Here is a 16,729-nt window from a genome sequence, read left to right as displayed (position 1 = left end):
TCAGTGCTTTAGGTGACGTATCAATTAAGCTGAAATGCTGAACATCTGAATGTAAATTTAAATCTCCCGCGGAACACAGTCGGGTTATTATCCATCCATAAAAGTAGACTCCTTTTACAAGACGTGGCAATTTGAGACTAGTTCTATTCCCGACCACAAGGTGCGAGAAACAGCATTCTCATTACGCACGTCCCAATCTATAACCTCTGTGATTTGTGTTTACAGGTTAGATGCAAATAAAGCTTCTACCCAGAAAATCTGAATTAAAAAAATAATTGGTTGAAAAATGAGTAGACGAAGGCCCCATGAAGAGGACGATGGTTATGGTAATTTCATTGTTAATATTGTATTCTTTATTTTAACCAGGCCATTTGACCTATAAAATATTGCGACTGTGCATATGTCCTATGCATTAACTATCCAAAATGAAAGACATTTTTGGTTGCATCTATTCAATGTTTATGTAATTAACAGCTTAGGCTATGAAGAATAGCAGAAGAGGATCAATATTTCTTGCAATTACTGCATTTATTTAGAACGTACTGTTCGGTATGTTAAAAAGATGCAACTCAAATATCCTACTTTCCCATCAAATAGATCACTTTCCTTGAAGATACCAAAGAACCTCTTGCCTTACATGTTTATTTACATTTTTTTATAGTAAATTAATAATTAGTTACAGGAGAAATTCGGAGCTTTATGAAATTCTAATTTTACATTCATTTACCCTTAATTATCGAGTTGATCCGGCCCTCCCGTTCGCGGTTAACATGTGCTCATCTTATAATCTCTTTACACACAACGTTTCTTAGAGGTGTGCAAAAATTCAGTTTTAGACTTCCACTCATTGAAATTCATTACTATTCCATAAAATAACAAAAGATGCCATCACGTCCACACTGTCTCTCCCACCGATATCAGACCCTGTTTTAAGAATTTTGCCAAAGCAGCTCGTGTTAAGCAGGAGTGTTCCATGCACTTTGGTTAGATGGATGATTGTGTGGTTTTTTTAATTTTCGTTTAGTATGAGGCAAAATCTTCATATTTCAACAAAAAATCAATAAATATTTTTTGACGATCGGGAATAATTTTGATTTCTCTTCAGGTTGTTTTGGTTCAGTAGAAGCAAGAGTTAGTAGAATTTTTAGTTGAATTGAACAGTATAAAAGGCTTTTAACTGAGAATGTTTTCAAGAAAGGGAAAATCTACTCAATTTGTTACTGAAAAATATAGCGGCTATGTATGTTTTTCTATTTAAATAATTTATACAAAATATATCACAAACAAACATTTCTTAGGTGGTTAAGTTATAAACTATCTTAATAATGACGGTGATCTCATTTAAATAAATATACTGATAAAATTTCTATAATTTTTGTTCAAAAGGATTCGTATTGAAAATCGATATTATGAACATGAAACGTAATCTGTAGACATATATTGATTCGAATTGAAACTCATTTATTAGAGTTTGTTGTAGATCGTGCCTATAGGAAACGGCGTAGAGTTTCCGAAAATCAAGAAATTGAAGATCGTTTGGAGTCTCTAATTTTGTGTGTTGGAGAAAAGAGTACATCGTCATTAGAGTCCAATTTGGAGGGATTAGCTAGTGTTCTTGAAGCGGATTTAAGTACCTACAGGTAGGAATTCTATACAGCATTTTAAGTTAGGATACTTATTAAATTTTAATCCGTTATCGATACTGGGAATCGAATTTATTTATATATGATTCAATTGAAAAAGCCAAATATCCTCATGTACAGATTCAAAATATTAATTTGTTGTTTCAGAGCGAAAATTCTGCGAATTTTAACCGACTGTGCAATTCGAATGCCAGAAAAATGTACTATTTATACTACGTTGGTTGGGCTCCTTAACGCAAAAAATTTCAATTTTGGAGGAGAGTTTGTCGAATTCATGGTAAAAACGTTTAAAGAAGCTCTTAAAGGTAATTAATCAATAACACGTTGAATTGTGTATTAATTTTTATGTTATATTTCGACAGCGTGTAAATGGGACCCCGCTCGTTTTTTGCTCAGATTTTTAGCTGATCTGGTAAATTGTCATGTTATCAGTGCCACATCTTTGCTGCAATTGTTGGATAATATGATTGACGCCGCTAATGAAGACAGTGTTCCTCAGGTTAGAACTTTAACATAATAACTATGTATATTTAATTAGTTTTCGCGTCTATTTTGATTTATTTTCTTTGCAAATTAAGCTGTTTAGCTGAAAGCAATAAAACAGTTTTATGCAATGGTAGCTTTCGCTTTAAGGTCCGCAGAGATTGGTATGTTTTCGCGATTCTATCCACTCTCCCATGGGTTGGTAGAGAATTGTATGAGAAGAAAGAACAACCCCTTGAACATTTACTGGTACAAATCGAAGTATTTCTGAACAAAAGACCAAAAAAGCACCATAATGCTTTAAAAGTTTGGGCTGTTGATACCCCACACCCACAAGAAGAATATTTAGATTGCCTCTGGGCGCAAATTAGAAAGTTGAGGTATGGACAAAAAACTTTATTTTTAGAGTTTTTTTAATGCAATAAGTCTTTTCAGACAAGATAATTGGGCAGAAAAACATATTGCGCGCCCATACTTGGCATTTGATTCAATTTTATGTGAGGCCTTACAACACAACTTGCCCAGCATTTTGCCGCCACCTCATCATGATTCTTACAAATATCCGATGCCATGGGTGGTTTTCCGGCTTTTTGATTACACTGACTGCCCTGAAGGCCCAATCTTACCAGGGGCCCATTCTATTGAGAGATTTTTAATTGAAGAGCATCTGCATTCGATCATTGGTGATTTTATATTCATCATTAATGGTTTCGTTAATTGAAATATTTTATTTTACAGAAATGTATCATCTCGAACGCAAAGACTGTGCTACCCATTTATTAAACTTTCCATATAAACTTAAAATCCCATTGGAATATTGCATAGTTGAGGTCATATTTGCGGAGCTGTTTCATATGCCGTCTCCACGATATCTCGATATATGTTATGGATCAATTCTGATAGAACTATGCAAGCTTCAACCCAGCACTATGCCCCAAGTTTTAGCTCTCGCCACTGAAATGCTTTTCCACAGAATCGACTCGATGAATGTTTCCTGCTTTGACAGGTATTTATTAATTTATATAATTGACAAACGTTGGCTTATTTTTAAACATGGGTTTTTCTATTTTGATTACTTTATGTATACATTATTTTCAGGTTTGTCTGTTGGTTTTCTTACCATCTAAGCAACTTTCAGTTTAGATGGAGGTGGGATGATTGGGACGTGTGTTTGAGTTTGGATTCGGAACATCCGAAACCTAAATTTGTTAGAGAAGTGATGCTTAAAAGTATGAGGTGAGCTAACACGCAATCGCTGTCTTGGTTATTGAACTATTTAACCAATTATTTTCTTCAAGGTTGTCTTATCATCAGAGAATCAGAGAAATTCTCCCAGAAACCTTTGCGGGCTTTATACCGCAGAAGCCAGAACCCGAATATAAATATGCCAAGGAAGCAGAAGCTGGTAAGTAGTAACTAATGAATATGTGCTGTTTGACGGGCTGATTTTCAGATAGCAAATCAGTGTAATTTAATCGATTTATCTGCTATTTAAATTTAATTCTAACAAAATATTTACGAGTTCATATTAAACTATACAGGTAGTGAATGCAAAAATGTAATTCACCGCAAATCAGTGAACGCTTTCATAATATTTGAGGTATCATTGCTTACACTTGGCAGACTAATGTTTATCAGAAACAAAAATGTTTAAGTATTCTGAAAGTATGTGCCTACTTTTATTTTAAAATGTGCTTCATCTATATAATCTTATAATTTTATTTTTGGCATGGTTAAGGGACTCCTTTAGCTAAGGGTCTTTAACATTATCTAATGATTTTTAATGCTTGAGAGACAACATAGTTATTTTATACAGTCTTACATTATCTTAAAACAGAATTATTACAAAATTAGCAAAATAAATAGTATTTCTTTACATACTAATAATAAAATTAAATTCATATTTTATTATAAATACATTTTGTTTTTACCATATCCCGGAAACAATTTTATGGCATTGTCAATCATCCAGTTAAAATTATTTTTTAGCTTGAGCTGAATGATTTCCATTTTTTCCTGCTGGCTTCCTATTGATTTTCTTTGTTCTAGCCACATAAGTCCTTCGTCTTGTATATTTCGACTTTCTAGTTGTTTTTGCGCTGGCATTTGTGGTGGTGGTTGCTGCCGTGGTCGTTTCCACATTGTCCAAATATTCCACACCTTTAGCTTGACTTACCAATCTATGAGCAAAATCGCCAATGTCGTTATCGTTTGAAGGTGAAATTTTCGCCAAGTTATTTTTCGTAGGCTTTCTTTTTCTGTTTATTTCATAGGAAATGGAAGTTAAGTAACTTTGGCTGGTAACCGGAATTGTTTTGTCTGTCTCCTCTTTTCTTGTTCGACCAACCTCGGTAGCTGGTTTAAATCTTTTAGAAATGTTGATAGTTTTTAGAGTCGGCTGAGGTACTAACTTCGACAATGATGTTTCCGCAGTTGGTGTAACACCATTACTGGACAAAGTAGTAACAGGCGTTGTCATTGGTGCTGTAATTTTCTCGAAGAGGTTCGAATAAATTACTTTGGAAGGGGTCACTTCTGTTGTAGGCCTGCTTCTAAGATGCTTCGATTTGCGATTATTTCTATCAAACAATTCCTGTTCAAAGTCAGACTTTGTATGCTGCTTCACTAAGCGGGGCTTCTTTGTAGTTCTCGTGTTAGTTCCTCTGTCAGGCCCAAATATGTCATCTTCACTATAATCCTTCTGCGGTTTTTTATACAGCGGACCGTTCACTTCCAGTGAAGCATTATCAAGCAAAAAGTCGCTGGCCTCTGTTGTACTCGCCTTAAGAGACTTGGTCGTTTTGTATCTTGCCGCTGAACTCTTTGTTGGTCCGAACAATTCTTCTTGCGAGTTAAATGGGGTTGTTTTTACAGAAACTGTCCCATCGGCTGATATCGTTGTTAGAATTCTTTTCGGCGTGCTCATTTTCAAAGGAATTATAGTGGGTTTGGTATTTTCGCTAGAGCTAGAGTCAAATTCTGCATATCGTGTAGGTGTAGTTGGGGCTGGACTGGAAGGCTGTGTCTCTTCAGCTGTATAGTAAACCATACCAGTTGTTTTGGTCATAAGAGTGGTAACTCCCAAAGTTGTCTCCATCGGGCCTTGATTTGTCGAATTGGTCAAAATGCTTTCAAAAGATGTGGAATCTCGTGTGGGTTCGTGAGTTTCGAAATCAGCTGGTCCTTTGTAGAGAGTTGTAATGTCGTTTTTAGGTAGCTCCGTTGTAGGGTTGTAAAATTGAGTATTTGTGTACTTAACATTAGTTGGAGTAAAAGTAGGTTCATTAACAGTTGGTGAAGTTAGGTGCGGTGCAGTAAATATCTGCTCATCATCCTCCGTAGGCGAAAAAGTTTCTTTCGAATCAAGCGCTGGTGAAGTGTTATCCAGAACGGTTATTGGTATAGTAAACCCAGTGGATGGTTTATGGGTTGTCTGATACGAATTCACCGACGGTTCAAATATATTCGAGTGAATTATCGTGGTACTAGTCTGGGTACTGTGGTAAGGACTTGTATTGGAATTGTAGGTAGTTTCCACCACAGGTCTAGTTACTTTGGTAACAGTCCCCGTTAGCGGATGACTAACCTTGTTAAAAGGAGGCCTGATGGTGTCTTGATATTTGGTAGTTTGAGTATTTTCCTCTTTGGGCTCATTAATTGCAGACGTTGGTTTTTTACTGGGTTGCGTAGGTGCAGCACTTTCAAACCAAATATTTTCCGTAGTAGACTCCTGTTGATGAAAGGACGACAACACAGGCTTCTTATTGGAAACGGTCTTTGTGGGTTCTTCTTTCTCCTCAGCAGCAAAAAAGTGAAATGTTGTTTTAACCGGGGACTTAGTTGTGCCTAGACTTTGAGTAGTCTCCGGATATTGTGGCCTTTGTATACTATCGACCGTGTAAAATGGTCTTGTTGCGGAATTTGTTGTTGTTTGAGTTGGGTAATAGGGAACGGTCTGCTGAACAGTGGTGAAAAAGTTATGCGGAGTTGTTTTCTTACTAGTGCCCACAGTCTCATAAGTCTGAGGTTGAAATTGGGGAAGTGTTGGCAGAAAACTGTCGGTTGTTAATGGGCTGGATGGTCGGAATGGTGCTTGACTGGAGGTAGTAGTTGGTATTGGCTGCTTAGAAAATGGAGTTTCCGGAAATCGAATTGTGGAGGTTGTTTTTGTGGTGAATGGAGGTTTCACTTCTGTGATCGGTACCACTTGACCATCAGGAAACTGAACTAAAGTCGTCGCTGGACGTGTTGATGGTGTAAACCTGAAATCGTTTTTTTTTTTTTAATAACCAGACCCTACGCTTTTCTAATAGAATAAATTGTATTTGAAACAGTAAGAGTAACGTTTTAAAATGTTATTTGATGTCAAGTGGAATAGTGTGAATGGGTATTTTAGTAAAACTAATAATTTTTATTCTGGAAATGTGCGGATTTTTTAAACTTTTTTAAACTTTGTTCCAAATTCTACAGTTTTTATTGAAAATTAACATGCAATAACCAGCCGATTTATTTAGAAAGCGTTTCAAGTTTTGCACTCATCGGAATGGAAGAATCAACAACAAATATAAAAAGCGAATTACATAAACGCATTTAAAAAATTGACATTTATACTTTTAAGTCCATACTTTTAAAGTTGGGAATTAAGTGGCGCAGTTCAGACTGATATTTGATGCAAATACTTTACCTGTTGGGTTCAAGCGAAGTCTTTTTATTTAGAGCTTCCAACAATTTTTGATATAATTTTTTGGCATCCTCCTCAGAATACTGAGTGGTAGTTGTTGAGCTAGTGGAAAGCGAATCTTTTGTGGATGGATATCTGAAAAAAGGTGTAAATTCGTGTTATTTACGGGTACTTGCTTCATACAGTTGATAACAAATTATTACTGCTAGTTTTTGAAAACGTTTGAAGAATATACCGTTCAAGTTATAAGTTAGTTCTCATTACCCAAGAGGTTCTGTGGCTAATTTTCCAGGAAACTGATGCAAAAGAAATTTCCTTCCATCTGGACTTTGCGCAATGAATGCGCCCTCCTTGAAATGTTGCTGATTGTCCAGGTTTGGGTACAAATCTGCCTTCTTTAACAGAAACACATGACCTGGTAAACCATAGTTATATGCGCCTGAAATTGTATAAAATCATACAAGAAAAGGTCAATGTTTAGTTGATATAAGTTACCATCTTTTGTCAAGTACAACTGATGGGGATATCTCAAACCAACAGGTGAGATAGTAAATTCCAATTCCATTCTATCATGTCCATCTTTTGCGGCTCTATGTCTAATGCGCTTTATTGACCAAATGGCTATTAGCTGCTCGTTGCTTCGAGGGTGCCAAATCTTTAAATCAAAATTCATAACTAAATTTTGTATCATTAATCATCGCGATTTTTTACCTGGCAACGAGCTTTTATGCATCGAGTTCTGATGGGTTCTACTTCGATAGTGTCGCAATCATCGCAGTCATTTTGATAGGGATCCTGTACAAATATATAACTTGCATAGTTGGCATAAAGCTGCCCTCTTGCCAATATCGCTATGTCGCCAAACGGTGTGGCTTTATCTTGCTTACCTATAGAGCAAAGTTATTTTTTCTCCTTTAGAAACTGAAAGAAATTAAGTGCAATGTATTGTTCGCTACCTAATAAGGGGGCACTGTAAATTTGCTGTCTTAAGTTATGATCCCCAATATGTTCCCTGAATAGTGCTTGCACTGTGGCCTCTCTTAAACCATGTTCCCAATCGAAAATGCTGCTCACTGAAGCAGGAATGTCCAAGTTTCTGCCTGGATACGTTTTTTGGTCGATATATCTAATTGGTCTTTGAATATGGGTCTGGATTGAAAATGTACCGGAAATCTACAATTTGATTAAAATTCACTTTAAGTTCCAACATTTAATTTTCAGATATTCAGGTTTAAATCCACCTACAAATTAACGAAAAATAACCCATTAAGTAACAGTTTTGAGCATTATTTGTCACCGCGAGGCGATAATATTAATGTATTTGATCAAAACCTAAAACTATTTATTTGTATGTGTGCAGGGTGTTTCCTCATAAGTTGCCACCCTCCCTAGATCGCATATTAAAAAAAAATAGGAAAAGTGACAAACACAAAAGTTGTTTAATTTGACTCTCTTCTTGAGTAAAATTAAATATCTTTTGTGTTGGTCACTTTCACATTGTTTTTTTTAAATCAACGGTCTTGGGGGTGTCAACTAATGAGGAAACACCCTGTATATACTTCACTCCTCATGTATCACTCCCATGTATGTTTTTAAAACACGTTTGCAAGCAGTTTTTTGCTTTTTTTCTAGAAATTTAAAAATATTCTTCAGATTGTAGTGTAACACAGTAAAATAAATTGAAAAAGTGCATAATCCGATGAAATAACTATTTTCATCTATCATATACAATTTCCTTTGTACTAAATTTTAGCAAATAATTAACTTGCTTAAAGGTGAGAGTGGCACCCAAAATTATCTTAATTTAAATACTGTTCAAAATATTTTCAACAATTTACAGTGTTGGTCGAAAGAAACTACACCACTTTCCAATTATCATCCAAATTCCGGTTGACTTTTTTTAAATTTCAAACCCCGATATTTGCAACTTTCTCAACAAAGTAATTTTCTACTATACAGCTAAGGTCTTTGGAGTACAAAACATCGCCCATTTATTCGCTTAATATAATTATTATTTCCATAAAAAAAAGTCAAGAGCAGGTCGAACTCAGTAATATGTTGATAATATTTTTTAGAATCTGAAAACATGAGTTTTTTTTAAATTTTAACTACTGTTCCTTGCTATTCACATAAAATGCATGTGATTATTTTTTTAGAGTAGCTTCTTGGCATACAAAACAAACTGAACTCTGTACACTTGCCAATAAATCACCCTACACATCTAGCCGAATGCCTAATAAACAGTACATTACTGCAATTAAGGACTTAAACGATGTTATCTACGGCATAATCACTGTAGAATCTGAACAGTAATTAACCTTTCTTCTTTCTTAGGCAATACATGGATAAATAAAGCAAACACAAAAAGTATTTACAAGCTATTTTTCTGTTTATGGAAATTAACTTCCAAAGAGAGTTACAGTACATAAAGGTAAACAAATTTACAAACTTGCAAAAGCGGGGTACAAACATAGAGTTAAAAAATATCAAAATACTATATATAATTGATAATAAAATTGTCCGACTTACTAAAGCTATGATTATAATCCATAAACACTTCATGGTAGCTGTCTGGTTTTAACATGTAACAAATTTATCTTCTTACTTTTACATCATCATCCGACATTTCGCACGATCTTCGCGGTAAACACTGGTGAAATTTGCCTTATTTCCATTTTGATGCGTCTTATCCCACCCCAAACTATGATAAACAATAGATGGTTAATTTACCATACGGGTCTATGATTTCAGTGTCTGTTAATAAAAAGTCAAATAAAATAAATATTTATTTAGATCAAAATGTCGAGGAAACTGATGAAAAGAACAAATAAAATTGTTCAATTTAGTTAGTAATTAATGATTGTTTGAAATATTTCAATTTGATAAAATAGGCACCAATTCCATCTATTTAAGTTAATGTAATTTAATTCTATTTATTCAGATTAATCATTAATAATTCAGATTAATCATAAATATTCGATTAAATCAACTCGAAATCATTGTTCATTTTAGTGCCACTTAATAATCGTGCTTTTGATGAGAATCCTATATTCCTATTATTGTTCTTAAGAAACTGTAAGTTTTTAAATTCTTCTTCATGGCTAACTAAACAAAGGCAAGCACTGATTTGATTATGGGCGTTAAATGAGAATTGCATTCACTGTTCTTCAGGCCATGTAAGAAAAAAAATTGTAAAACTACATTTACAAGGACTCTAAATACATTTAATGTTATTTTTCATTTTTGTGGCTCGTAGTGAGTTAATAGACTTTCTTTTCGAGAAACTTTCTTTCGTTTTAAATTAAATTGCAACTCAGTTATACACAGCACTTATAATAATATACAAGTAGTTAAATTTTCCCCATTCTAAAAGCTATCAAACTACTTTAATCATTGTATTTAAAGCAATTGCATTGTTATCATAGTGCGTTGAAACCGATCGTTCGTGCTTTCGAAATTCAATACCGTGAAAATCGTATGTTAAGAAAGTGACGACATCGAACAATATAACATTTTTTTCTCAATAACAGTTTCTATAATTGACTGCTTGGGAATGAGGAATTACTGTTTTTTGATTGCAAAAATAAGAAACCAGTAGTATTTACTGCATTGACATGCTTTTAAAGATAATTGCTTAGCAAAAATGCATAGACGGCAGTTTTCTGCGTTAAAACCGATGTACTTCCGCTACCTATCCATTTAGCCATTAATCAATTTAGGAGCCATAATAACTCACGTAAGGTAACATCCTATTGCTTCATTCTTCGCATGCCATTTTCTTACCAAACCTCCACAACCGCCCATCAGACAAACGGCGTAATCTGCATGTAAAATCTGCTATTCTTGAGAAACTGGCTTTGTTGCTTCCTTTTTATCTTTGTGATAATATGATGTTTGGACCGCGCTATTCCATTGTTAATTTGAATTACTAGGGATTGATACAAAATTGCAAACCTACAACGGAGATTGCTTATGTATGACTGCTACTCCCTTATCAAATTAACAATAAAATTGTTTTTGCGTTAAATAACTAGAATTAATTTTCAAATTTAAATTTAATAAAATAATAAACGAGCAGTTAAATAATTCACGTTAAAAACGTTTCAATCGAAGTGGCAAATTAATATTAATTGTAAAAATCAGGCAATTTCCGTTCAAAAAAAGCATAAATATCAAATCAAGCACCGCAAGTAATTAGGAAGTCATATACATCTTTTGACATTGACTTAATTTTCGTGTTTTAATGTTATTCATATAGTTGTGCAAATGTAAGGCAATCTCCTGTGCGCTCAAGAACTCGGCAGGTGTCTTTTGCATTGTTTCTATTAATATAACTGTTAAGCGACTTTACTGTTGCACAATTATAAATTGATGCTTAAGTTAGCAGAACTGAATTTTTATTTGCCCAATTTTTGGGCGTTTAGCGTTTCCACAAGGCTGACTGGTGCACTCTGCAAGAACAATTAAGACTTGACCAAATGGTGTAAAAATGCTGGCAGTTACGCGTTGAACTCTAAAATATTAATGCTAAATACTTAACTGAAAATTGATTTATTTCAATGAGCATCAATGGCTTAGAATAAATGGGGCTCACTTTCTCTAGTTTATGATGTTTGCATTACCTAACAGTATAAGATCATTCACCAACTGAATTGGTATCTTGCTTCACCGTAAGCCTACTTATTGTTGATTGGGCCAGTTATGTCATGTTTATATTCCACCACTTATTTGCTTAATTGTAATTTTCTCAGGCAATTTAAAAAATACCTATTGTTGCATGGTAAATTTTGTTTTGTACTTTGATATTTATATAACATTCCATCTCATAGTTCCGGAAACTAAATACATATTCGCTAGAAGGTTCGGATAAAAACGTAAAATTACTTGAACATTTTCAACTAACCCATTCATCATGTTTTTTTAAAGTGACTCTACCTGGAACAGCTGCAGCTCATCAGTTGGTTGTAACAATTCGGCAGAAGTGTACCCCCGAAGAGGTTCTTGCAGTTCTCAAAGATCTTCCAAACCCTCGATCCGAAGAGGAAGTTGACGGTAGATTTAATCCGTTGAAAATTGATGTTTTTGTGCAAACATTATTGAATTTGGGGTCTAAAAGTTTTTCTCATAGCTTTGCGGCTATTTCGAAATTTCACTATGTCTTCAAGGTATGTTTGCCAAACCAAAATTCGCTGAAGAAATAATAATTTTTGCGTAGATTTTAGCAGAATCCGAAGAAGCTCAAATATGCATTCTGAGAAATATGTTCGAGTTGTGGCACAACCACCAACAAATGATGGTGGTATTGGTTGACAAAATGCTAAAAACGCAAATTGTGGAGTGTTCAGCAGTAGCAAATTGGATTTTCTCGAAAGAAATTGGTTCAGAATTCACAAAGAATTATTTATGGGAAATTTTACATTTGACTATCAAAAAGGTAATAAAACAACTAAATAAAATACAGTAATGTTTTCTAAAGTCAGAATATACATTTACAGATGAATAGACATGTAACAAAGTTGACTGGTGAACTGACAGAGGCGAGGGAAAAATTGGCAAGAGCAGAGGAATCAAGCGATAGCGAGAGCGATGAAGAGAAAAAGAAACAGGAAGATGCAGAAAAACCCTCCGAAGAAATGGTAAGATAACAAGTAGAGGGTAGTCTTCCTCTTCATACTAATTGAACGGAAAATATTTGATGTGATAGGTGGAGCGAATGGAAGAAAAATTAGAGGCAGCACAAGCGGATCAAAAGAATCTATTTTTAATCATCTTCCAAAGATTTATCATGATCCTCTCCGAACATCTGGTCCGCTGCGATACTGACGGAAAAGATTATAATACCCATTGGTATAAATGGACCATTGGAAGATTGCAACAAGTCTTTTTGGCGGTAAGATCCCCTTTTTAGCTTTCTCTTCATGGACACTTTTCTACTAAATGTTATCAATTTACAGCATCACGAACAAGTGCAAAAGTACAGTTCTACTTTAGAAACTCTACTATTCACTCAAGATTTGGACCCTCACATTCTGGAGATTTTCCAACAGTTTGTCTCACTACAAGGTTAAACCATTTCTGGGGTATGGTAATACATTAAATTTTAATGGAATTTATATAGAGTTACGAAAATATAGTTCTACTGTAATAAAATTATTTGTTGACGGTGTAAACGTAATACGGTAAACACTTCAGCTTTAGAGAATTTAAAAAATATAAAAAAAATAGTTTATTTTGGTTTTAAAACTATACATTTTATCTGCCTGCTTAATTGATAAGTATGTGATTTTAGAGTTCTGCAACCAAAATTTGTCATGTTACACACGTCGCCGTCTTTTTTACAAGAAATATATTTTTAATTACTATTGGATTAGTTTAAGAAACTGGTATGTCCAAATACCGGTCTTACAATTATGTTTTACGGTAAACATGTAATAACTATTAATAGAGTTGTTTGTAATAAGAATTCCACGTGTTTACTGTATTTACAATCAATTTGAGTGTGACTTTAATTTGGAAGTCCCACTGCTATTTTTAAAACTCCTTACCTTTCCAATCCATTTGTAATTAATTTGAAATGTTTCCTGAATTATTTGCGCATTTCTAGCAATTTTAGGTTAAAAAATCTATACATATTGCTAATCTACATGTTACAAATGTTAGTTTTGAAATATAAAATTGAGACAATAAATTTGCCTAATTGAATATTATAGAAAATATTCAGAATATATAAAACATGTACATATACTAACTAATTAAAAAATAAACGAAATACGTATAAGAGATTAACATTAATTCCATATATGGATCTCATTTATGAAATGAGAATGGTAATTCACAATTACAATTAACGAAATACTTGTAAAAAAAGTATTTAATTGTTTCGTCACTCTGCTGCTTTATGGTTAGTTTTAATTTGAATTATTAAAAAGTAAATACGCTTATTACGTGCTATTTTGTAAACTAATATTTCATTATCAATCAAATTTGTTCTAGCTATTAAATTATTTCTGCACAAAACAATACATCCATAGACAGGTATGTACCTGTCTATGTATGATGTTGAGTAGGGTAATTTACCCTACTCAACAAACTCATCATCGCTATCAAAATTCGGGATTTCGGAAGTTTTCTTACAATAATTTTCCTTTTTCTCTGTTTTATGCTTGGCATCATCATCTATTCTTCTGATTTCGACTTTCAAGTTTCTGTTGAATTTTTCCTGTTTAATTTCATCAGTTGTCAAACTAATATCATTTTTTAAATGTTTATTTTCGAACATAGTCTCAACTTTCCGCTTTCTTTTGGCACTATTTGGTTTTTCATTTGACATTTCCGATTGCTTTCGTTCTCGAAACAGTTTGTGTTTGGCTTCAAACAGTTTTTTAAAGGCTTTTACTTGATTCTTATAAATATTCCATTCTATCACTGATATAGGCAGTTGGTTCTTCGTCGGATCAAAATTTTTATTATACTCCGGAATTTCGAAATTTAGATGTTTCATTACTTTTTCTATCACATTGTCCACATAGGTGTTGATGATGAGGTCGGCTTTCTTATCCTATAAAAAGTAACGAAAAACACTTTTCACTCGACGTTTCATCCGGTGCTGAATCATTACATAAATATATCAAACATCTAAATGACTTAAATTTGGGACAGTCCGAAACGTATCTTACTTTCTGTTCACAGTCAACTGACTCCAATCTTGAAAATTAACTAGTTTGCAAATATACTATAATTTTTTAAAAGCAAATTTTGACTGATTTTAAGGCGTGGGATAGATTTAATTATCTAACACAATTAAACCACTTTTCCATATAAAGTAGCAAAAACAAATTATTTTTATTGTCTGTAGATACTTACATGTTTGGTAGGTTGCAAGTTCACTATCACTACTTTGCCCCCATATTTCTTGCATCGTAAGGGTAAATTTCCACTAGGAACTATTTGTAAAGTTGTACCAAGGCATATATTTAGATCAGCTAGGCTGCAATATGTTTTGCTTCAGTTGGAGGTCGATTTTAAATAAAATTTAATCAATACCTCGAATGGTAGTCAGACATTTCCAAATCTTTTTCTGGTAAGTCAGCTTCCCAATCCAGAATAGTGTCTTTCAATTTTCCTCGGCAGCTGCGACCTCTTATTTCTCGTTTACAAAATTCCTCTAAATATTTTTGCCCTACAGTGCTTGTAGCCGTAGTTCTGACGAATTGACTGAAATGGATAAAAACAGTAATTAATTTGAAGCTTTTGCATATGCACGTTAAGAAGTTACCTGTCACATGTATCACATTGTCCAATAAACATATTACCATGTAGTTCTGCTAAATGTGTTCGAGGCAGCCCAGTTCGCAAATGTAGTCCATCAATATTCTGACTTATTACATAGTGAATGTATTCTTTTTCAATTAAATATTTCAGAGCCATATGGGTTTTTGTTGGGACTGCGTCGTTGAACGAAATATTTATATTGGGTTTCTTGCCCTCTTTTTCCAATGTCCATACCCCATTAGGTCCTCTAGCCAATGAAATACCAGATAGACCCTTTGGAATGATAATTAAAAATAGCTTTACCTGAAATCAGGTATTCCAGCTGCAGTGCTAATGCCAGCTCCAGTATGCACCACGACATGTTTGGCTTCTTCAATCCACTTTGTTAGTTGAAGACACTTTCGATTAATCTCATCATCATCATCAAATTTCTGTAAAATCAGCTGGATTTAGTTTGTTTCATGATGAGACAAAACATGAGAAAACAAGATTAAAATACATCTGGGGTTATAGTATTGGCATATTGTAACGGACAGGTTTCCTGAAGTAAGAAAAAAATGTCCTTGCTTTTCCAGAACTTCATCATACATTTTCAAGCCATGATATATGACAGTCGTTTTAATAGCTAATATACAAGCTAATAGATAGATAGATAAAAAATTATTAAACATTCACATGTGTATAAGCACACAGTTACAACATATACATCGGCGCGCTAACTCGTCCTTTACCTGGGCAGTACCCTAACATGGACATTCTCGAGCTAGCCATACACACGACAACCTCCGGAGGTAATCTTGAAGTGGGCTTGAAGTCAACCTTTTAAAATTAATTTATCATGATAATGATGATAAACCATTATTCTTGATAATGTCAGCATTGGCGTAAACCACCGGCAGTCTCAACCAGTATATGGCCTAGACCAATCAGAGCAACGGAGCGCGAATCCGACTGGTCACGTGGTGCCGGATTGGCCTGCTTTTACAGGAAGTGTTGGTTTGTCGTCACGTTTTCTTAGTCATGGGAAATCCCTTATACAGGGGACCGTGGTTAGGGCGATCATTTCATCTACCTTGTGTGAGGTTTCGCGTGAAGACAGAACCTTCCACTCTATGATAGAATGAATGAACCTGTTTTGGGTTCTTTGAACACCCGTCTCGTGGAGTCACTGTCAGAGTGCCAGATAGGGAGTTATAAGTCAGTATAGGTCTTATAGTGAGTGCAAATATGCAGTGTTAGAAGCTTCAAAATTATATAGCGTTTTTCTTTGCCTAGAACATGCATACATTCGCTTCGTGAAAATATATTGAAAACAAACATATTTTGTAAACGAAAGAAAATTAAAGTCTGCAAATGCTCTTAAACGTCTCAAATCGTGCAAATATGGAGTGTTGTGGTGTAGGGCAGAAATTTGGTTTGAGATTAATCATTAATAATTCAGATTAATCATAAATATTCGATTAAATCAACTCGAAATCATTGTTCATTTTAGTGCCACTTAATAATCGTGCTTTTGATGAGAATCCTATATTCCTATTATTGTTCTTAAGAATCAGTGCTTTAGGTGACGTATCAATTAAGCTGAAATGCTGAACATCTGAATGTAAATTTAAATCTCCCGCGGAACACAGTCGGGTTATTATCCATCCAT

At 34.2% G+C, this 16,729-nt stretch overlaps 3 protein-coding genes across 3 annotated transcripts; 1 reads left to right on the top strand and 2 right to left on the bottom strand.

Annotated features, from left to right (window-relative positions):
- The first annotated feature begins 177 nt into the window (after nt 1-177).
- Nucleotides 178-13,270, top strand: LOC109546075 (nuclear cap-binding protein subunit 1). The gene is made up of 14 exons (XM_019916910.2): nt 178-326; nt 1,481-1,640; nt 1,791-1,948; nt 2,006-2,142; nt 2,277-2,506; nt 2,562-2,809; nt 2,865-3,132; nt 3,225-3,362; nt 3,425-3,531; nt 11,734-11,972; nt 12,023-12,241; nt 12,303-12,443; nt 12,512-12,697; nt 12,762-13,270. The coding sequence occupies exons 1-14, from the start codon at nt 287-289 to the stop codon at nt 12,873-12,875; spliced, it is 2,385 nt and encodes a 794-aa protein (XP_019772469.1). The 5' UTR covers nt 178-286; the 3' UTR covers nt 12,876-13,270.
- Nucleotides 3,592-11,737, bottom strand: LOC109546074 (mucin-5AC-like). The gene is made up of 8 exons (XM_019916909.2): nt 10,544-11,737; nt 9,337-9,508; nt 7,764-7,980; nt 7,519-7,694; nt 7,303-7,462; nt 7,072-7,246; nt 6,811-6,942; nt 3,592-6,388 (listed from the first exon to the last, which is right to left on the bottom strand). The coding sequence occupies exons 2-8, from the start codon at nt 9,367-9,369 to the stop codon at nt 4,105-4,107; spliced, it is 3,177 nt and encodes a 1,058-aa protein (XP_019772468.2). The 5' UTR covers nt 9,370-9,508; nt 10,544-11,737; the 3' UTR covers nt 3,592-4,104.
- LOC109546068 (NAD-dependent protein deacetylase Sirt6) lies at nt 13,021-15,668 on the bottom strand. The gene is made up of 6 exons (XM_019916901.2): nt 15,578-15,668; nt 15,382-15,526; nt 15,083-15,325; nt 14,851-15,021; nt 14,671-14,794; nt 13,021-14,365 (listed from the first exon to the last, which is right to left on the bottom strand). The coding sequence occupies exons 1-6, from the start codon at nt 15,666-15,668 to the stop codon at nt 13,886-13,888; spliced, it is 1,254 nt and encodes a 417-aa protein (XP_019772460.2). The 3' UTR covers nt 13,021-13,885.
- Between the last annotated feature and the right edge of the window lie 1,061 nt (nt 15,669-16,729).

The sequence above is a fragment of the Dendroctonus ponderosae genome, unplaced genomic scaffold, assembly GCF_020466585.1.
Source record: "Dendroctonus ponderosae isolate FM_Combo_2020 unplaced genomic scaffold, Dpon_F_20191213v2 Dpon_F_20191213_7, whole genome shotgun sequence".
NCBI classification, from domain to species: domain Eukaryota; kingdom Metazoa; phylum Arthropoda; class Insecta; order Coleoptera; family Curculionidae; genus Dendroctonus; species Dendroctonus ponderosae.
Note: the sequence above shows the minus strand (reverse complement) of the source record. Positions and strands in the feature narration are given on the sequence as shown.